Source organism: Gavialis gangeticus, unplaced genomic scaffold (genome assembly GCF_001723915.1).
Source record: "Gavialis gangeticus isolate Ggan-Ray unplaced genomic scaffold, GavGan_comp1, whole genome shotgun sequence".
NCBI classification, from domain to species: Eukaryota; Metazoa; Chordata; order Crocodylia; family Gavialidae; genus Gavialis; species Gavialis gangeticus.
In genome coordinates this window covers 23381370-23404446 of record NW_017728996.1, presented here as the reverse complement: position 1 = coordinate 23404446, position 23077 = coordinate 23381370, and the positions used below count along the sequence as shown (strand labels likewise).

Below are 23077 nucleotides of genomic sequence, written 5' to 3'. Positions count from 1 at the left end.
CAAAGGAGTGTTCTTCCTTCCTTTAGTGGCAAATGAACCTCTACTTTACTGACCTTGCTTGAGACTGACACCCCTGTTGCAGATACTGGAGAAACATCCCCTAACACTCGTCTCTGCATTTCTGGTGTTCGAGTCCCCTTTTCTTTCTCTTCTAAAGCTATTTTATCAAGCTCTGGTTTTTTTGCATTGGTTGTTTCAGGTTCAGTTTTATTTGTTTTTTTCCCTTCTGCCATTGCTTTGCGTGTTCTCTCTTGCGCTTCCTTTTCCTTTTGTTCCTTGTTTGCCTGCTCTTCCTGCTCTCTCCCCTCATCATCTTTTGCTTGCTGAAGCTTTTCTCTGTGTTCCTTTTCTTCCAGTTCCTCTTTTGCTTTCTGTTCTTGTTCCAGCTTCTCCCATTTGAGCTTCTCTCTCTGTTCTTCTTGTCGTCTTTCCCTTAGCTCCTTTTCCCGTTTGCTCTTCTCTAACAGGGCAGTTGTTTCTGCGTGTATGCAGCTTCTCTCTTCATCTGTCAGAACAGGCGTTCCATCAAATACTGGTTTTGTGGACCGATCTGGAACCATACGTCCATTCTCAATCGGTTGTTTGTCAATGGCTGTACTTTCTGATTTTGGTCTATGATCATCAGGGAACTTTGCTAAAGGCTTTTTTGTACGATCAATCTGGAATAAAATGGAGAACATGAAAGTGATGTGCATTAGTCTCCTGTGTTAGCTTGGAGACAGTATTCCCTAGCAACACTTGCTTCTTTAACTAAACAGGTTTTCTGCCTTGTGAAAACAAAGGCTTCCTCATCATTTTATTCATCTTACATGTTATAAGAACTTCTGATTATAGAACTGATTAATGCAAGACATTTACAGTCCTGCACAGCCTTCAGCTGATTTTCATCAATATTCTTTTGATTTTCATTAATATTCTGAGGTATGTAGCAATAGTTTTTTTAAGAGGAAAATCCTTGAACTGAATCTTCACTTTTAATATGGCTATTATTATAAATGTAAGACAAGTAAATTTTCAGGTGAAAGCCAACAAAACATCTAAATAATAATAAAAAGCTATTGTGTCAGGAAAGAGCTGCAAAAGAGCAGTGCTGTAAGATGCATCCTAGTCTCCTCCATTTTCCTCATCCATCTTATTTTCAAAACAGTTTCACACATGTATTGACTTGCACAATTCAGAAATCAGAAGGTAGTGATGGAGAACAGGACTAGAGCCAAGAACTTGAGTCTCAAATGGTCTCAGGCAGTCAGAAACAAGTTTGCTTTAATTTCCCAATTAGTAAACATTAGACTATTCATTTCTCTTATAGCTGACATGAGAATTAACTGCGCAGAGCAGCTGGAAGGTAGATGTTGTTAAGTGTTTACCTTCAAATTCAGCCTTTTCACAGGTCACAGATCAAGCTGAATCTTTCAGACTGTAGAAAGCCCAGCACTTACCTGGACCTGGGTTTTTCCCTTTTTCTTGATCATGTGAGAGAGCATGTGACTGAAAGGCAAATTTGCTTTGGTCGGGGGGAGGGTATTTAAGAGCTTCCTGTAGCTCAGACCTGGGAGAGTAGGATGTGCCTGGGAGTCCTGTAACAATTGTCTGAGGCTATGAAAAGATGTATAGCTGATGTCCCTACCAGAAGGGAAAATGTAAAGAACCAGGAAACAATGGCCTGTGGAGGAGGGAAGAGGAAAGAAGGTCTGTGGGTTTCATTTATTTATTGCTGCATAGGAGGGCTTTTGGCTACAAGGGACAGAGAGACCACTAATGCACCTTTATCACCCCAGGGAAGACAGGCTCCAGAAGCACAGTGGAAAACTGGGTTAAGAGGTAGGCCATACCACAACAGAAACCAAAAGATCCTTCCTACTTTGTCACATGTGGTTTGATTAGGAAAAGTGGAAATCTATAACCTATTAAGCCTACAATGCTGAGGCAAGTGCTGCTGTTGCTTCCTCGCAAGTTTAGATCATTCCAGTTTGCAGGTTTGTCACGAATAATTAACTAATAAACACAAGCTTAAACAGAAGAAAGTACAGCTTACCTCAGGGATACTCCTTGTAGCTGATACTGGGTGGACCACAGGTGAACTGTCAGATCTAGGGGTACCTGCACCTGGGATGCTGGGGGTGTTAAGTGATCCTATTGTCTTATCCAGGTTGTTTCTTATTTCATCTGTCTCAGTCACTTCTACTGGGGACGGCTTTACATAGGCAACAGGTAGAGGTGGAGGAGGAGCTGGCTCTTCCAGAGATGGATAAGTAAAATCCACTGAAAACCATAAAATTAGAGTTGTTTTTAAAGCAAACAACATATTCTGAATCCTAAACAACAACAACAGTGTGCCTCCAGGTATGTAGTCTTGGACCATTTTAGTCTTCCTTCCTACTTACAAGACACAGTCACTGTTTCATCCTTGCCATGCTGGGGTCGGGTTACTTTAGCATTTGTTGTGTATTGGGGATAGCAGAGGAGCCAGCTCTCGTAGCCTCCTTCCAGGACCAAAGGCTCATTCCGCAGGATAGTTTTACTTTCCCACTAGAAAAAATGTTGAAACATGACAATGTGAACATTGCAAAGGCACCTTTTAAATAATTGGCTCAATTTATGTTAAAACTTCCATTGCTGCCTGTTACACTTTAAGGGACAGCTCTTTTTCAGAATGGTAATGAGTTAATTATTTAATTATTCAGGGTATAAAAACACTTCAGGGCAGGGATTTTCTTATGCATCTGTACAGCACAACACTATCTCCTCCTCAACCACAGTCTTTGAGCACTATCATAATATTCATATTTACTACCACTAGCAGCAACCCTCCCCATTCAGAAGCCGTACATTTTATCTAGTAAGAATGTACTTAGCAGTATCTCAGTTATTTTGTGAACATTTGCTTTAGTTTTAAACTGTTAATCATCTGTCAGCAACTAAAAAAAGCTGGGAATTTCAGGTTCGACACTACCACACATCCTTCATTCTCTATTATGACCAGGAGCTTGCAGAAGTCGCAGGTCATCTAATGCAGCAGTACACTCAGAAGGCAGGGTCTGCTTGCACTAATTCCAAGTTCTAGCCGTGTAGGTTTAGGTACTAGAAATTTTTTGTGCAAGCCTCTTTATAAGAACTGTATATTTAAAGGAAGAACAAATTGTAGAATGAAAATATTATCAGTTTTCTCTCTCTCTACTGAATTTAATACAAGTAGTAGTTTACTTAAAGCTTTTGCCAAAACAGTACTGATCATTATTCTATTGAATGATCTTTATAATGACTACTTCTGCTTCAGGAGCTAGTTGTAGTTTTTCAGGAAGGCTCAACGTAAGATTTAACTGAATTTTTGGCGAGAGGGGGAAAGTGGTCAATGTTGAGACTGTGGGAGGAATTGGCAGCTGCAGGAAAAATAACAATAACCAATGTTTTTGGCAAAGCGTAACTAAAGGGTTAACTTTTTAGCGTAATTCCTCATGTTCCTAAAGATATATGGATCTTGTGGTGTGTTTTAATTTAAAACAAATTACTTGCAGATAGTGAAGGAAGTGGTAGCTTCTTGCTAAAGTAAATGTTACCTATGAAGCTACAAACAGACCATCATCTCGCCTCTGAATCATGAGTAAGATAATATATGTCCTTGCTGAGAAATGGAAATACCCCTGACCTTGATTTTCTTCTCCCCAGAAATCAAAGAATTCATTAACCGGTGGTGGCCAATCTAACCAAAAACTTTACAAGGTATTCATCCAAACCATTGGAATAAAAATATAATAGTCCCAGATTTTAAAATGGTGATAAGAGATCCTGTGTCTTATTGCCCCATTAATCTTATGTGTATTCCTGCCAAATCCTTGAAAAACATTTACTTTTATCTTCTGGCATGGATCTCTGAAAATAATATTTTGGAAGAAGAACAGGCTGGTTTTAGGGAAGGGTACCACTGCCTGGGCCATTGCTTGGTGTTGCACTATCTAGCATCTAAATATGTTAAAAGAAAATCATTTGTATATACCCTTCATACATCTCAAGGGAGCTTTTGACTCCATAGACCAGGGGTGCAGAACCTCAGGCCAGATTTGGCCAGTGCAGCTGTCATCCAGCCCTTACGGCTCCCTATGGGTCCAAACATTTGGCAGCAAGGGAGCAGTTGCAGCAATTGCTGCTCTTCTGTTACCCGTGGGGAGCCCTGTGGGCCAGATAACAAGGCCTGATGTGCTGGGCCAAGTGGAGGCACCACAGGCCCTAGACCATGTGCACAGGGATGAAAGAGGTGATTCAGGTCTGATCCAACCCATGGAACAGCCCATGCCATTCATCTGGCTCGCCAGTTACAAAAAAACAAACCAGAGCATCACTGTTATTGATTAAAATTATGGAAGAAACTTGCAATAACATCTATGGATAAAACTCCCTTACAATTAATTGTCACTTACTCACACAGTGTCTATGGTGCTTTATGGAATTGATGGTGCCCTATCCAATACCTTCCCAATTAAAACAAGCTTCTGACAAGGATGCTTGCTTGCTTGCTCCACTACTTTTTTAAATTAATTCTTGAATGATCTAAAATAGGTGCTAACAGGGAATCAATTCCACACACCTGTGATTTTTTTTGAATGACCTTGTCCCCCGCTTGCTTTATGTGGATGATGCATTAATATTGTGACAATCTCAAAAAGACCTCCAAAGGTTACTAGATATCTTTCAGCAGTACTGTACCTCAGATAGCTTGGAAGTCAACACTGCTAAAACCAAGGTATTGGTTTTTGGGAGTAGATGGAGGAAACTAGATTTTTCTTTTACAAGAAAAGAAACTCAAGGTGGTGTCTATTTTTAAATACCTTGGAATCGTTTAGCAAAAACTTGACCTAGAATAAGTGCAGTGAAAATGAAATATTACAGCAAAACAAGCCTTGGGCAGGGTTTTATCTTTTTACAATCAGATGGGCAGAAAAGTGCTTCTGGAAACACTAAAGGGCTATAGTCTATACAGTCCATTTTATTGCATAAAGCAGAGATTTCTAATTTTTTTTACAGCAGCTTTTATCTCTGCCTAATTATACAATGGGGTGGGCTCATGTGCTTTGAAACCAGACTGAGAAATGTGAGCACCTTAGCTCAATTAAGAATTATAAACTACTGGGTGAAAATTTAAATCTTCTACACCTACCCCATACCTTAAGAAGTCCATTCTTGAAGCTTCTCTTTTGCCAAAGAAACCCTTGTTTGAAAGGTTAAATAACATTTACATTCTCCTCCAGACAAATGGCCTGGGAAATGTACTAAGAGTCACTGACCTAGTATTTCCCTTATATTTTAAATAAGGCATAAACTTAAAAATTAAAGATGAGACTGAATTAACAGAAATCAAACCATTTAACTTTTTTTTTTTTTTTAAAAACTATTGGTGCATCTGAAGCTCATACTCCTCTGCAATCCTCTAAGGATAATAGATACAAAACAGAGAAAGCAGCTAGTTTAAGAAAGCTGATGGGAGTTGCTAGGTCTCAATTCTTTTGATCTGGGAAGTGCTGGCCCCAGTAGTGGACCAGCGTGGCTCCCGGGTGCTCGCCGGGCCCTTCAGAGTTCTTACAGTGAGGATGGCAGCCACATTTGCTGTTTCACCCACCTGCCCGCCCCGCAGGTTGGGCGTTTACTTACCTGTTCCGGCCGCAAATTCCAGCTGCCACCCCTCCCCCCACATCCAGTGCCAGGACTTCCATTCCTTCCTGGCCAAAACAGGTAACCAAACAGGGCCAGGGTGGGAGCAGAAGAGGTCTCAATGCAAAGGATGCGGGGGTGCAGCCCCTGGGTGCTGGAGACCCACAGTACGTCACTAGCTGGCCCACAGGCCTCCAGAAGAGGCTTCCTTCTCTCTCTAGCAGCCATCAATAGTCTCATTAGGCAGCAGATACTCAGGCATTTCTCAGGAATTAGGACAAGAGGGGAGGAAAGTCTGACTATGTCCCTGACAGGCACATCGCCACATGAATTTCAGGTTACCAAGATGATATCTTTGCAACATCATCATGTTCACCACCCCCCCCCCCCCAAAAAAAAGAAAAAGCTTGTTCCCTCAGTCTGTTCTGCTGTTCTCTGACAAAAGTGGAAGCAAGTGGGGAAAAAAATGTAACTTCAACCAACCCTTGTTAGGTTTCAACATTGTGGAACCTAGGTAAAAACTGCAGGAAAGGAAACCAGGCACTTACCTAGAATGTTGCGTCTCATTCCTGCCCTTTATTATCCTGGTTAATAAGAAGCTACTTTTAAGTAGGTCTTTTTTTCCCCCAAAATTAATTGAGTATAAAATGCCAAATCTGCCAACCTTAAAAAGTGCATCTTTTAAGCTCTGCAACGTGGTTCCTAGTTGCAAGTCTCTTGCAGTACTGAACCAGTCGAGTAGAACAATATAATCTACATGTCCCCTCTTCATCCACGGTTCTTTAGAATTGTCTGGGAGTCGAGCTTCAATCCAGTTCGCTGTGACTCTGAAATGTAAATAACGCATTTCATCCGAAAATACACAAAAACATTTTTGGCAGGACTTGTGATATGGATATAACACACAGGTAAACTGAACTGAGGTCTACCCTTAGGGCAGGGCACCCAGGATCTACCTAAATGTTCATTTATTCATGCTATGTACTCTAACAGCACTTACTACGTTCTGCAAAATGCAGTAATTAAGCCAGTAAAATATTTAGTTTCCTTCAAAAGATTGTATCATGAAAATAATATTCCATACCCAGGACTGATAGCCTCTTCTGGAACACTGATGGAACTTGGAATACAGGATTCCTGATAATCTTTCAAGCTTCGCGCATCCATAATGATCAATTCAATGTTTTTGTCCATCATCATTCTATAGAGTTTCTCAGCTGTGACTGCTTCCATAGATACAGAAGCTGTTATATGCAAAGACATAAAAACAGAAAAAGATTGTGATTGCATCTCACTGGAGATGTTCAGAGTCTAGTTTGCAAACAAACAAGACCAAAAACTTAATTTCCTAGGGAAAGTTAATTTAAATATTCAAGTTCTTGTCCCGTGTGGAAGTCTTCTAACAGAATGCTGCAGGTAGGACTTCACAAGAAGAAAATATGAGACAGAAATTAGTGGCTCATTTCTAAAAGTCCATTTTTTTAAATGATCAGTATTATGCATTACCTAAATAAATGAGTGCAAACAGGTATCATTACATTGTGGGCCATGAGTGTGCTCTTACGAGAGAAGAATTTCATATAACTACATTAGAGAAGCAAAACTCAGGGAAAAGGTGAAAGAGCTCCTTACTTTAAATAAAAGTAATAGAAACATTTCAAGCCTGTCTAGAATCTTTCACATTACCAGCAACTGGCTTGTGTTTTTTCTTCCTTGTTGACCATGACAAGGTTAGTTCGGTTTGTCTCACATAACTATACCAACGTGATCAAATGTACAATTCAATAGCTTCCTAAAAAGACCTTAACCAAACCATGTTCTAACATACTACAGGGCATTTATAAAGTCCTTGTGCAACTTTAAAGTTTAACTTTGGATATACACATGGCAGAAACAAACTGTAAACAGTGATTGAAAGCATAAATAAGTATTTAGCATAGTATAAGCTATACACGGAGTAATGATCACAAATGCTATCCATGAAATCACTCAGCACCAGCTGGAAAATTTTTTCTATGAGTTGGAAAATCAGATTGAAAGATGGTGGTTATAGACATTTGAGCTATATTGTGTTAAAACTTTTAATTAATTATGCTTTCAATCACCATTTACAGTTTGCTTCTATCATGTGCACAGCCAAAGTTATTCAAGTTGTACAAGGACTTTATAAACACCCTGTATTTGGGGATAACTTTCATAAATTCAGAGAAAGTTACAAAGTAATACCAAAAAGCTCAGTATTTGTAAACATGACTTTTTTATATTAAAGCAAATGAAAGAGATTTAGCCAATACACTAAAATACTAGTAATAGCTAGATTAAGATGATGCAGTAATTCTTTTTTCTTTAAATGACAAAGATGAATAAGGGAAGCTACTGAACTGAATTTTATGATTGTTTTTTTTTTTATTCACATCTCTTAGCACTTGATGAAACGTCGACTTACCACTTGAGTTGTCAGGTTGATCTCTTCTTTCCACCAAACCCTTTTTCTCACCGTTGATCTGCTTAGAGAAAGTGTCAGAAGTTGCTGTGTTAATATTCTAGTGTATAATAACAAGTTCAGTGAATGACCATGGCCAAGAATTGGTCAGATTGCTATCTATGGGAAGAGGCCAAACAAGAGGGAATCTCTTAGGTTATGCTGGGAGATGTTCCAGGAATCCCACTAGAAGAATGGGAAGACAGCTTCCCAGCACAAAGGGGGAACTAGGAAAGATGATACAACCTAAAAATCACATTGCCTGTTAGTCAATCATGTTGTGTGCATGACTGACAGAGGCAGGATCCCTGCTAAGCTATTTCTGCTTTCTTGGATTAGCTAGATTTTGTTCAGAGACGGTTAGTGCTCTCCCTCCCAAAGATGAGACCTGCAATCCAGGGTCATTTCCATACACAAATGCAAGGAAACAATCCTGCACATCATACAGCTACTCCTCGCTTAACGTTGTAGTTACGTTCTTGAAAAAATGTGACTTTAAGCAAACCCAGTTACATCACAGTAGTTGCCTACTAGCAGGCGGTGGTGGCCAAACAACGTTATTACTGAACACTGCGTGACTTTAAACAAGTATGTTCTCTAATAGATCAGCGACGTAATAACGAAACAACATTAACCAGGACGACATTAAGTGAGGAGTACCTGTATCTCTCTAAGATTACAAAAAGCAATGAAGTAAAGGAATTCAACATGATGGTTTAAAATACAGAATGACTGAAAACTCAGAAACTTTGTAATGTGCTATAAAAATAAAAAGAGTTTGACAAAAGGGTAGAAAATAAATTAACAGCCTTCCTGAACTGGAAATAGTTAACTCTCACCAAGTTAAAATATTTATCCTTTAGTGAAATATCACGATTTAACCCACTCTCCTCAGTAAGACAGCCTTGTAATATTTTGCTTGTTTAAAATCGGGCATCAGTTTTCCTATCCTATCTGTAAATATTTTCCTCCATTACCTTCTGGCTTTTTCCTTTGGAATCCACTGCAGTTTCTGAAGAGTTTTTGGCTGAAGCCCTTCCATCATCCTTTGCCTCCTGTCTTTTCTGTTGCTCTTGTTGCTCTTTTTCTTCAAGCTTTTTCCGAACTTCAGCTTCTTCATATCTAGGAGGAAAATACCCAGTTTTTAAAAGATATTTTTAACATGAGCTACAATCAATCACTCAATAGATTTGTGCAATGATTTCCTTGTAAACTTTTTAACAATGTTGAGTTCTCATCACACTTATTTTAGCCTTCTACATTTATTCCATTTCCCCATCAAACTGTTTGATGTTATTCCTCTGTGTCAGGGATGGGGAAAGAAATGTCTTCTTCCCTCAGTTGCCCCACTTTGCAAATAATCCCTATTTTCTTCTCTTAGGGACCATCTTATAGCCACTGCTCTTCAAAACTCAAGCTAGTTTCCTCCCCAGCCTCAGTTGTTTGTATTTCTGCTTTTACATAACTCAAAGTTAAGTTTCCTCCCCCTCCACCCTGCTTCCTGCATTTGTGCAAAGTTCAACTACATTTAAGCAGCATACTTTCTTAGGTTTAAGATTTAAAAATGAATGTTGACACTTAAGCAAATTAGCAAGTCCCCCTTAATGTTTTTGCAATGAGAACCTAGTAAGTAGCACTTGCACTTCTTGCTCATTGTTCTAGGCCAGGGAACTCTCCTTAGTCTGCATCTGGTATGCTTTTAAGACTAACTATCACAATCAACTGCATGTAGGAGCTTAAATAAGAAAACTAACCTTCAAAACTGTTACAAACCCAACAGCTCCAGATGAAGAATTCACGGTGCTACCATGAAATCAGCACATGCTCCTTGCCCCCCAAGTCTTATGGATACTTGTTTTGGTTTTTGTTGTTTTCCTTTTTTAGCCCAACCTATTTAACTGAATCTTTTACTACTTCTCATTACAAAGATAGCACAAATATTGTAAATCCATGTCTATAACTCTGTAGCTAAGCAATGAGACAACAGTGCCAAGTCTTGCATCTTAGTTATAAGATGTTAGCTCTTCAGGACTAACTGAATGGCAACCACTTGGTCACATGTCAAACTAAGGACATCCAGTTACTGCACTACATCTTGGACACCAAACGTGTCTGTCCTTTTGATGTTTCTCTCAGTGGCACGCACATTCCACACAGATAAAGACGCAAGCTTGAAATCTGATGCTTCTCTACAACTTTTCTAGTCAGTGATACAGCTGTAATTCAGAGAAAGCATTCATGTTCAGCAGAGCAAAAACATGTTAGAGTCCCACCACAAGATAAGTATACTGAAGCATGTGTTTACTGCATCTTGAAAGTAAACGCTTATCCTTCACTATATATATTTTTTTAAAGATATGAAGGATTCTTTACTTAATTTAAGTCAGACTTCTGCCTGTACCAGGTGGCACATTAGACAATCCATTTTATTTTCTTATTCCCATGCAAATAGTGGTTTTGCTACCTGCCTGAGCATGTTTAAAAAATTTGATGACTTTTTTTCTGGTATACTGTTGAGGATGGAAGCTAGTTAGGTAAACCAACTAGCAGATTTATTATTGAGTGGCTTCTGTGATTTCCACCCCACCCCGCGACACAGGAACCACTTCTTTTAATTTGTAAGAATCCTTAGATGCGTCAATATGCCCATATACATATTTACACTGTACTCTTAAAATGATTAGTCATCATATCCCTCCTCAAACTTTGGAAGAAATCCCAAAATTACTAAACGAGAAACTTTCACAAATGGTGTCTTGGTCTTAACTCAGTAAATACATATTGGGATCACTGTGCAGGATTTGGCTGTGCATCTGTGGCACTTCTGAAATGTAAAACTCCAAAGGATTTAAAATAACATTTTAAAAAACCTCTGTGAACGCACAAACTCTGGTGATGCACAGTCTCCAGATTTGTTCAAAATAAATGCTGCACAACATTTTCAGAAATGCTCTATTCATATGCACAAGTCCCATGCAAACTTATGTTTGCTGAATTGTATACAAATTGACTGTGCAAAAAGCTTATGGATCACTTCCAAAAGCTCTTAGCATAGATGCATTTAGTCTGACTAAACTGCTTTTGCTAATGTTGAGGAGCCCACAAGTTAAACTGCCAGCAAAAACACAATTTTAGCCAGCATAAAGTATGCTCACAGTAGGAGGTCTTTGTTTATACAGATAAAGACAAAGTGCTTTTAGTGTGTATATGGTCTTAATATAGACATGTGCTTAAGAAATGCTTTTAATGGACAAGCAGTAGTGATTTCATAGAGGTTTTCCTTGGGACCTTTTATTTAGTATATGCATTAAAATAGTTTTATAGATGGCAGTAAATTCTGATTACTAAAGTTACAGGAACTTTAAACAGAGAGGTATGAGTGAACGGGGCCAACGACAGCAGACGAAATTTAGTTTTGTACACTCTGGATTGCCTGATAACAACAACAACTGAAAACAGGATGCCTAATTTAATATTTAAGAGACAAAGGCTGCATATGCATGTGCAAATGATCTGGGAGAATCATCCTGGGCTTGTTTTCCTGATACAAAAAACTTACCCAGAGACCCCTGAACACATTTGAATACAGAGCCCCTGAGGAGCAGAGCACCCTGGGATACTGAAGGCTGTACTGCGGCTTCTCAAATAGGGGAAGGGTACAGACATTCACTCTCCAAGAAGAAACTCTCCTGGGAGCAATTTAAAAAAAAATCCTGAACAACTGTAACTCTCCCAGTTAAAACTGAAGGTCTGTATGTGGTCAAAGCCACAACAGCGTATGGTCAGTATACCTGAAATCTGTGCAGGATTTTACATATTATTTTTTAACACAGGTTTCACGTACCTGAGTTTCAGACTGTCCGAGAGTTTTTCAGCTTCTTCAACAGCTTTTTTTATGTTTGTAAGTCCAAGTATTGAATGAAAATAATCCTGAAATTACAACCCCAAGTGCAGTTAGTACCGTCTAGTGTATAGTGTACAGAATAGCACATTTCTAGACACTTAACATGTAGCAGCACACTGAAAACATGAAGACGTTGCCTCGATAAAGAAAAAATTAAAAGGTCTTAAATGTAAAGGAATTTTGTTAATGCCAGTTGCTCTAAATAAAATTAGATGTGCTCCTCTTAACTTAAAAAACCATCACAAATATTTATACATACAAGTATATTGATATCTCTTACTTAATAAGACAACTCTGGCTGCAAGGACAAACCAGATATTTATTCACTTTCAAAGTAGTTGTTTAAAAAATAAAGTAAAAGAAACAGTTTTGCACCTTATCAGGAAAGGCTACAGCAGGACAACCCCCATAATGCATACATGCTCACTGTGCATATATCCAGTTGCTCATCTGTGTTAGTAAAGAGATTCCCAATAAAGAGTATTTACAACTGACTGCCTCAGTTGCCAGCACAAGCTACAATTTGCTTATTGCAATCTCTTATTCTCTTATCCATGTCAGCGCAATTCTCAGCTGTACTTCAAATTGTCAGATAAACTGACCACTAATTCAGAATACTTTTGTTGTTTCCACCAATATAGACATCAGTTGCACACTATATACCTGTTGCTGCTTGAAATCAGGTCTTTTTTTAACAAGATTGTACACAGTAACATATTTCATGTATAGGACGTAGGCCTTCTCTTCATCTCTATCCAATCTGCATTCCTCTGCTGCCTTGAAGATCTTAAGGGCACTCTGCACATAACTTGAAATTGGAGGAGGAAACAAAATAAAGCTTACAACTCTTGACTTTATCTTTCAAAAAGTACATCTGGTACCATAATAAAATACTGACTTGAATGCTCAAACCTTGTGCCCATATGGCTTAAATATTTGCCTTTGGGATCACAGTGCAAGTGTTTCAGCTAATGTGAACTGTAAACCCTTTCCCCAAATGCCATTCCTTTTTGTTACCCTTTTTAATCACAGCATTAATGGTCAGTTTAAAACATCTCTAACAAGAATTCACTTATAGAGGGAGTGTTCAAAGCTACTTCTCTCCAAAGAACAGGCTGGTTTTGTTTAACTACTTATCACATCAAAACAACATTAAGTACTTATATATTCAATCTAAAAATTCTAAAGGCAGGCTTTTTCTGTTCTTGTGAAATGGCTGACTTAAAGTGACTTGGGAGGAAAGACTGCTTGTGCGGGGCAGGGGGGCGGATTTCATAGAAGTCTAAGACTCTTTTTATGTTGGTACATTTGACAATCCACAAGTTCACTCTCTAGAACTGTGGGAGACCATGTTCCTAACTAAAAATCAAGGAGAAAGTTTGGGTCCAAACAATTACCTGTACTGGATCTTGGCCAGAAGGGCAGTATTAAGTCTTATCACCTTCTGTAATTAAGTGTATAAAATACAGTGCATCATGTGCTACTTAGCTGTAGCATTTGAATAATAAATCTAAAGTCAATGAACTCAAAACATTCACATACTTTTTTGTACTGGTTTTCTCAGGTTTTATTTCTGTCTTCTTGTTAAGATCTTTCAGCGAAGTACAAAGGTATAGCTCTTTAGGAACTGAAGCTACAGCAGGCATGTTAATATAGTTAGTTACGTCCCTTCAGGGATTGCAAAATTCTTTACAAGTCTTTCTCAGTGTTTTCCTGAAAAAGAGGTAGAACAGAAATGTTAAATAATAACCAGTTAAATGATTTGTTATACAATGTATGATTTTAAGATGCAGCTTATTAACTGTGCAAATGTATAACATTAAGTATTTGTCTCAACTTTACATGAATGATGCATTAGTAAAAGAAACCTCTGGAACATATGTAACAATCTAATTCAATGTACAAGTACAATTTTAAAATGTAACTAAATTATTTGGCATATTTTGGTATATAAAACAGAATTGTCGTGCCTAAGCTGCCAGTTATAATATGGCTAAAGGTTACAAAGATATTCTGTGATACTGGTGCATTTCAATTTTGTTTTTAATAGTATTACACAAACTATTAACAACCAACAACTTGTGTTTAACTGAGTTCTTTCTAATTTAAAAAACAAAACAAAAAGCAGGGACATATTTTGTCATTTTAATATGAAGCATGTGTAATAGAAGAATTGTTCATTAGTCTTGCAGAGCTTTGAACTTTTAATGCAGAGTTCTTGTCAGAGGTTGGCAAATATCATAGCATTTTAAGATTTAAACGTTAATCCCTTTATAGTCCTGTTTATTACAGAAGTAATGCACGCTGTCAGAAGGTTTAGAGGTGTATAACTTAATCCTTCAAAAAATAATGGAGCTATAAAAAGAATTCTAAGGAAATTACCAGGGAGGTGAGCAATGTGTGTCATCTCTGAACAAATCGCTTAGGAGTTTAAAAGACAAAATCAGACGTGAGACTGGCACAAACTAAATGAATACACAGAATAAAACTGATCTAAATATATCTAAGTATATAATTAGAAAGACTACCTTTTTCTTCATTCACAAATCTTCAATGGATAATTGGCTTACGACCGGCTCAGGGCTGACCTCTATATGCAGACTTTACACAAGCAAAGGTGCCGTGCAGTACATAAATCCGAAAGCATTTTGCTACAGTGCTAAGGCTTAAACCACCAGCTTGGATATCAATATTTCTGCTTCTATGTAGGATTGTCCTTCAGATGCTCTCATCATAGCCTGGTTTCTTAGAACTTCAGGCAGCAGGAGACCACTAACCAGATCACAGTCTGACCTTCTGTATATTTGATTGAAACTGACTTTTCTGATACTCTTACTCGGGGGTCGTCAACCAGGGGTATGCAGACCGGTCCAGGGTGTATGCACGGACAGGTGGGGACAGAGCACCGCAGCCTCCCAGGAGCAAGGCCAGGGTGAGGTGAGGGCAGCAGTGCCCCTCTGAGGAGTGGGGAAGCTTGCACATGGCAGCTGCTGCCACCACACCAGCTCAGTGAGCTTCCCCTACCCACCCCTTCTCCTGGGAGGCAGTGGCACTCCATCCCTTCCCACCCATGTGCCATCCTTGCCTCACCGCTCCAGTGTCCGGTTACATGCCACCTCCCCCCACTCCACACCCAGCATCTTCCCGCGCACTACCCCGCTTGCTTGGCGTCCGACCGCTGGGGGTACTTAGACTAAAAAAGGCTGAAAACCCCTGCTCTAACTAGAATTTTGAGCTCAGTACAGAGTGAATCATTTTAGTTGTGGGAGATCAAACTTTTTTGTGCAAGAAGTAGAGACAAGGAAAGAGCAAAGGTATGTCTATAACAGTAATTCTCAACTTTTTAGACACAAGATACCCCTTGAATAGCTTGAGACACCCCCTCAATGTGAGTTTTTACTTTTTCACTAGTTTTTGACTGCAGAAAAGCAGTAAAGCAAATCTGCTACAAAGAACTCAGGAAGACTACCACAACAGCTTGGAACGTTTCTAATGCTATGAATGCCTAGCTGAAATCTCTGGCTTTATCTTGTGAATCATGTTTGTACATCCAACACCAGTAACACTGCATGATACCTCACGGCACTCTTGAAAGGATGTCAAGGCATCAAGCAGTGCTACGACATCCAGGCTCAGAACTGCTGGTCTATGCCCTTGGTCAGGCTCATGCCAATATCTTGCTGAGATGTTTGGCATGCACTAGCTCTTGGACCAAAGCAGTACAACTGAGTTAATGCAGCTGTAATCCTTCTGGTTCAGAAGCTGACATGCAATATCTCAATACAGCGCAGTCTTGTGCCATAAAGACATGCACCAAGGTGCAATCAATGTCCTGGAACCTCAGGGAACTGGTTGGTTGAGAGATGCCTGAGTGATCTTGGCAGGTAAAACATGCCCCATGCTTTAGAAAAAAGTGAAAAGCTGGCAGGTTTCCCCCATAATCCAAGTACAGCAATCAATACAACCAACATACAAGCAAAACACTAGAGTCAGACAGATGATTCTCACCCGCCTCATAACACTAGTCCATCCCAGTCCAAGTTCCATCTTCATGAGAGCCAATCTTTAATGCTTCAGAGGAAGGATTCCCTCCTGCACGCAGGAAGGGAAAAGGAATTAACTCATTCTCATCTGTGGCTAAACAGAGGACTTCAGTTGCCCACTTGCTCAAATAAGCACCTTTCACTTAAGCACTGATTTTTTGGGGAGATCATTTTAAAACCAGAAGGACTACAAAATAATTTAGTTCAACTTACTATACATTTTAAGGCCTTAATTTTCACCCAAGTTCCCATGTAATGAGCCCTATACTTTGTTTGGCTAAAGCATAATTTCTAGAAAGGTATTCAGTCCTTGTCTAAAGCCAAGGAGATGGGGCATCCATCAAATGTTTAATGTAATAGGCTGTGCGAAGCTTCAGTCCCCGATTTGATTCAGTGGCCGAATCCGAATAGATCAGAGGACTCTTTAATCTCTCCAAATCGAATCAGAACCCTCCAAATCAATGTACAGATTCAGACACAAACAGCTTTAAATGTTTGCTCTACATACCTCTAGGTACCAGGCAGCTCATGAATGCTGTGATGCTGGGGAACATGAAGCATCCCCCCGGAGTGTGGGGGGGCTCACCAGCATGCTCAGCAGCAGACCCAGAAATGGACCAGAAGCACTTCCGGTCCACTTCGGCATTTGCCAGAGATCGTGTGGGGGAGTCCCCCCTTCCCCCGGTGCCCTCCTGGCTTAGCAACTGGTGCCTTCTGGGTCTGCGGGGCACTTGGGGTCCCCCCATGGCTGATTGCTGAGCTGGGGGGGTTAGGGGGACCCCCAGCATACTCCCCGGCAGACCCAGAATTGGACCAGAACTACTTCTGGTCCACTTCCAGATCTGTTGCCAAGCACATGGAGGGCCCCCCAGCGCTCCTGTGGGACGCTCCATCTGGCCCAGCATCGCAGTGTACATGAGCCGCACCTGGTACCTCGAGGTATGTAGAAAAAAAACATTTAAAGCTGTATCTATCGCTGAACAGCCAATTCTCCGAATCGGCACTGAATCTTCAGATTCAGATTTGGCCTAATTGAATCAGGGACAGTGATCAAAATCAACAAATCAAATCACTGTCCCTGATTCAGGCCAAATCCAAACTGAACAGGGCCCGCTTCACACACCCCTATAATGTAAATGATGCACAGAATGAGAAGCTGCCCTGCAAATGATGCAAATGGAGATGCAAGGAAGGAAATAGCTTTTTTTTTTAAAAATACTGACTTGTAAAGATTAGACCAGTGTTACTCCATGTTTCCCTAACTTCTGCCTTTCCCCATGGTAAAATGATATTTTTGGGTAACCTCACAGTTACAAAGCGAGATGTTGTTCTTTTTCATAAGATTTTTCTTTTTTACATTACTTGTTTAATTCACCTGTGGTGGGGAAAGGGGGTGGGGAACACCATTAGTTGGCTTTTGTCCTTTTTTGGGGGACTGTAAATAAACTTCAAGGGAACTAAGTCTTTAAGACTTTTCTAAATATACTTTCACAGTTCAATGTGTTTTTATAATTTGTACTTTTTTTATAACTCTTAGGAGGTAGCTTATAACTGACCCTTAATTTTCAAAAATGACATATTATAACACTGTCAGAATTCATCCTAAGAGCTATGAAAACTAGTTGGGGGAGGAAATGTAGAAGACAAGCATCTTAACTTAATGCCACTTGTTAACTCGAACAATTAACCTGATGGTAGAAATTCTGATATCAATGGGCAATCTAACTCTATAGAATCCTGTCAGGCCAAAGCTGGATCTGAAGATTTTCTTTTACATGAGAAAGCAAAGGATAAGCAGTTTTGACACGCTGATCATCTGTAAAATGTGCTTTATAGGAAAACGAATGCATTCCCAGATTTTTCTTTGCAATTACGTGTAGTTAAGATTATAAGCCTCAAATTGGCATGTACATGCAATGATAGATTTAGCTCTGCCTTTCTGCCTGAAATGTTCTTTGTCTTGACCCTGCTGCCAAGGAGTGTTTTATATGCTTGTGTCTGTCTGCACAATTCCTGGCATGCCACACACTGGTTTATGACCTGTAACTCAGGTGCTTTTGTATTGCACACTAATTTAATAAAGTTGGAATAGTAGCATTATTTTCTTTTTGAAAAAAATCTGATCACCAACAGTCTACTTCTACAGCCTTTGGAATAGATGGAACCATGACTGACATGTTATGAAAGCTGCAATAAAGCAAAAATGTATTCAAGACTTCTATTGTAATGTTCAATGCTAGCTTTGTTTAAGTATGAGATTCAAACTATAGACCTGACACTGGAACCTCCAAGGTTTTTAGGAGAAGCAAGTCTCTAATTGTAGCCTATCACTTATTTAGTACACAGTGGTGGTCTCACAGTTGGCCAGTCACAGAGTCCTGACTCTGGGCTCCTCTTTCTTACAAGCTGCTGTAACACAGTCTAAAGTTAAGTCTATTTGTTTTCTACCAAAGCTCTTGTTAACAGATAAAGGTAGTTTGTTTTCTAGTAGAAGAAAAGGTACTCTGCAATTCTGAGTAGGACAAAGCTCGTCTATAGAACAAAATGGTCTACTATAGAGACTCAAACTAAACTATTTTAAAATTCAGCTTAATTATACTGAAGTATGAACAGTCAAAGATTAACTCCTGCAGAGTTTTGTGCATGGATTCAAGTGTGTTAATTCAGAAGTATAAATGAAATGAATCCAGGCTATCAGAGGTTGTGAGGTACTTATATGGTAGGTCACCAATTTTGCCTTTCAATTCATGTGTTATTGACTTCATTTTGTTGAGCTGAATAACACTGAATTATAGCTTTCTCTGAACAAAATTAGCTCTACGAATCTGGTGTGGTTTTGGCTTTGGCTTGGTTTTGTGTGTTTTTATTTTTCTCCCTTGGTCCTAGAGATCAACTCTAAAATGGAGAAATAAGAGTAGTACCAAATGGACCAAAACCTTTTGGGTAGAGATTACAGTAGGGCTAAAGTTAATGCTATTCAAATAAGTTACAAAAAAAGCTGCAAATAACAAATTATTCAAAGGTGTCTCCAAAAAATGGCTTCTGCTCTTCCTACAGGCTTTGCAGCAGAAATAATGCTGTTAGAATAGAATTACTGTCAACAGACAATGCTAGTCCATGAGCATATTGAGCACAAGAGTGTTATGCAAACTGAAGTTAACCTTACAGAAACAAACATGCCAACTTCAGCTCAAGCCAAAGCACAAAGGAGTCGGTGCTTGACTAAGTGTAAAAAATATTCCAAAAGAAACCAAGGTCTTGTAATCAGCATCAGGAGAACTTAACAATATTCTGCTGAGACTTTATATATACACACACACACACATATATACACACAAATCAGAAAGATTCAACGTTGCTTTGTTCTTCTACTTGTCTTCTATCTTGTAAATCCTGGTTATACATCCAACAGTGTTAACATTGCATGGTACCCCACGGCACCCTTGAAAGGATTTCAGGGCACCCCAGGGTGCCATGGCACTCTGGCTGAAAAATCACGGTACTGTACCAACTAATTATAACGTGCATGACTTCGCAGACAGTTAAACTGCAGATATACTAACACAGAAGCATGTAACAACTCGGTTATAGGAAGCTGGAATTTAAGCAACTAAAATAACTATATTAAAATGAAAGGATTTTCCATAACTATACTAGAGTATGGAAACTCTAGGAGGGTGAGATGCTGAAAGCTGGCTACCAGCATTTAGTCATAAGTATACACAGCTGGTGCCCCAGGGAGGGAAAAGGACAGGTGGGAGTTTGGGGACAACAAAAACACTTCAATGGAGTGTTCATATTTTAGCAAAATTAAGCAAGAAGCTTATTTCAAGACTGCAGTGGGTTTACATATCAGATTGATTATGATAAAAATCTATAGTTTTGTTCCCCTGGAACATCATTATGGGCCTTATTTTCTATGGCTTCACTTGACTGAAAGAGCTCTAACAGGATGGGAAGAGCATTCATTTTATTTTTGTTAGTTAAAATGTACATTTTAACTAGAGTTCCTCATAAGAAACTATTTTAAAATCCACAGTGAATCAGTAGCTTAGTTTCACACATTTCTGACAAAATATTAAGACCCTTGTAGTAGTTGTCTATTAATTACTCTTGAAATTTTGCTTAGTTTGCTCACTTGTTTTGTACAGGGAATAAAGAGAATTCCAGATTCATAGATTAAAAAGCACATTAAAACAGGTTGCAAGTTCAACAGGTTTTATGCAGAAGGAACCAAAAATTGATCCTGAAAAATCTGTTTTTAAAAACTGCCTGATCTCTGCTCCAGCGCAGAGGAAAAAGCACTCCCTCTTAACTGAGATAATAAATGTCAGCTATCAGGCCAGTGGAGAATGTTTTACTTGAAAATATGTGCTGGTAATACAGAACTGCACTGGTTGTCTATAGAACAGTTATTAGGATGGCAGTATGGTGGAGATGGAAGTCAAGGGTGGGGAAAAAGAAATGAAAGGGTGTGATTAAAACAGAAGGATTGGGGAAAAAATAGACAAATATAAGAGAGACTAGAGAATAGCTATATATTATGAGAGAGACTTCTTCTTCCCAACCTAAGAGTCCATAGAATCAATCTTTTCTGGTGTTAGTAGGGACTTTTTAGTCCATTGATAGTATATGCTTGAAAGTTCAATAGTTTTTAGACCAGGTTTGTATTTCCCCTCAAGCCACTAATTTTTTTGTTCGTTGCTATATAAATGTGCTGTAGCATAGTTTGTGAATGAACTGTGTGACAAGTGTAGTGCTCTTGTAACTGATTACAAAATTCATTTTTTCTTCTAGTGATTGAAACAGCTTACCTTGTTAAACAAGGTAAGATTTGTTTTGTTTTCAGCAAACTCATTGAAAGAAAGGGAGTACTGGTTAGAATAAACAGCTGATTTTGGTGGTGTAGTGGTGACATATTTCTGAAGAACTAGCGTCTGTAAGGTGCAAATCTATCCTGCCTTCTATTTGCCTTCAGACTACTGTAGTTTACTATATCTCTCAACCTACTGCTTGTCAAGGCAGTAGCAGGTTAGATTATGAGAACTGAACTAAATTTACTCTCATGGGCACAATCACAAGGAGTATTTAGCTGGAAACTCTTTCCTTTGAATTCTGCTTGTTTCTGAAAAGGAGCAAAACTAGAATATGATTCCTTAGTAAATGAACTGAAACCATATTAAACCCTGCAAAATAAGGTTTAAGAATTCTGTTGGTTGAAAAAAGTAGTAGTAGTATGTAGGTTTTCACCGAATCCAACACTTTCACTATTACAGGAAGAAAATATCCACTCTTAGGTATTTGCTGCAGTTACTAAGGCAAGAAAGAATTAGGGAACTTAGTTGTTACATGCTTCTGTATTAGTATATCTGCAGTTAAACTGTCTGTGAAGTAATGCATGTTATAATTCATTGGTACGGTACAGGGATTCTCAGAGTGCCAAGGCACCCTAGGGTGCCCTGAGAGCTTTAAGGGTGCTGTGGGGTTCCATACAATGTTAACACTGGGTGTACAACCATGATTTACAAAAAAAACCTCAGACATCAAATAGGAATTCATAATGTCAAAAACCTTCTGCCCTGTTGCTTTTCTGAGTTTTCTGCAATAGAAGAATTGCTCTATTATCTCTTTGCATTTGAAAAACTGCAAGTGAAAGCTAAGAGTTAGCTTTTTCCAAGGCATGTCTTGAGTCTCTAGTTAGGGGTGACTTGAGGCTAGAAAGGTTGAGAACCACTGGTGTAGCAGTTAAATACTTATGTAGTAAAAACAGTCCATGTGAGGAGTCCAGATCAGTCCCATGGATACCTCAAGGACTTCACCCTCATAATTTATGGTGCCTGCCTCTAGATTGTGTCACTTAACTTTATAGTATCCAATTTTCCCAACCCTTGTGCCTAAACTTTGTTCTGGAGGGAATGCATTTAAGGGTGAGCGAGTGGTTCTGTCCGACTAATTATTTATTGTTTACCTGTGACTAGGGCTCCTAGACACTACTATAATATGATAAATAAAATATCTTTTGAGATTGCCAATGAAGGTTCTATGCTGGAGTATTCTGCAATGCGGACCCTTACTTCATAGACTTTAGGGCTGGAAGGGACCCTGCAAGATCATCGAGTCCAGCCCCCTGCCCCAGGGGCAGGAAGACAGCAGGGATCACAGGATTCCAGCCAAATAAACATCCTTGCTAGGAAACTGACTGAAAGACTGAACTCCTTTTACATGGGAGTACACATAGTAATGGTTCAAATGCAAAATGTTGACCAGATGCTTACTATTACAAATGAAAAATACTTAACTGTCCCTTTTTTCCTAGGAGAGGTTTTTCCTCAATTGTGTGTGCTGTTCCCTTATTTCTTCCTCTACTCTTTCCATTAGTCTCATAATTCTAGAGTATGCTCTGCCACAGACACACATGATAGTGGAGAAGATGGGACCTGTGGTTTGACCAGTAAATGGCAATTCTTATATTCTTGTGTATTCCCTGCTTCTTTCTTCTCTCACCCAGTCACTTCGCTTCCCCCTACCACCACTTAAGGTTAAAGAAAACAAATTAAACTAGTAATGTTTGGGCCACTCAACTGCATCACCTCTTTCTAGCCTTGAGTCAAAAGCCTCCCAACAAAAAAGATGAATAACCCACTACAATTTCTAAACTATGAATTAAGTCCTTCAATGAACTGCACTATACATTTATGTAAAGAATTTTCCACTTGCTGCAGAACTAGGGTCCAGAATCTAAGTATTCATTTTTAAAACAAGACTTACGTTCCAGATATTTGGCCTAAAGGCAGAGAGAAAGTTGTGTTTGGCATTGTTACATTGGTAATGAGCGTGGGGCAGGGAAGGGAAGCTGTATATTCTTTACACACCTGTTCTAGTAAATGTTCTAGCATGGATACAGTCATAGTGCTATAAAACCTTTTTTAATAGTATAGGTTTTTTCCAGCATGAACACTTTTTTTTTTTGGGGGGGGGGGGGGGTAAAGGGAAAACTACGTTTTA

The 23077-nt window shown here is 39.1% G+C and overlaps 1 protein-coding gene across 4 annotated transcripts in view; it reads right to left on the bottom strand.

Moving 5' to 3' along the window:
* Nucleotides 1-23077, bottom strand: part of USP8 (ubiquitin specific peptidase 8) — a 47409-nt gene that overhangs the window by 11610 nt on the left and 12722 nt on the right. For 3 of the 4 annotated variants that reach the window (XM_019504141.1, XM_019504144.1, XM_019504142.1), the window contains 10 exons: nt 13572-13742; nt 12693-12837; nt 11970-12055; nt 9103-9247; nt 8090-8150; nt 6728-6887; nt 6308-6470; nt 2385-2529; nt 2036-2262; nt 54-659 (listed from right to left, as the gene is read on the bottom strand). In XM_019504141.1, coding sequence (XP_019359686.1) covers nt 54-659; nt 2036-2262; nt 2385-2529; nt 6308-6470; nt 6728-6887; nt 8090-8150; nt 9103-9247; nt 11970-12055; nt 12693-12837; nt 13572-13675 — 1842 coding nt within the window. In that variant the 5' untranslated portion in view covers nt 13676-13742. The remainder of the gene's footprint in view (nt 1-53; nt 660-2035; nt 2263-2384; nt 2530-6307; nt 6471-6727; nt 6888-8089; nt 8151-9102; nt 9248-11969; nt 12056-12692; nt 12838-13571; nt 13743-23077) is intronic. The other variant, XM_019504143.1, reaches the window with a different exon arrangement.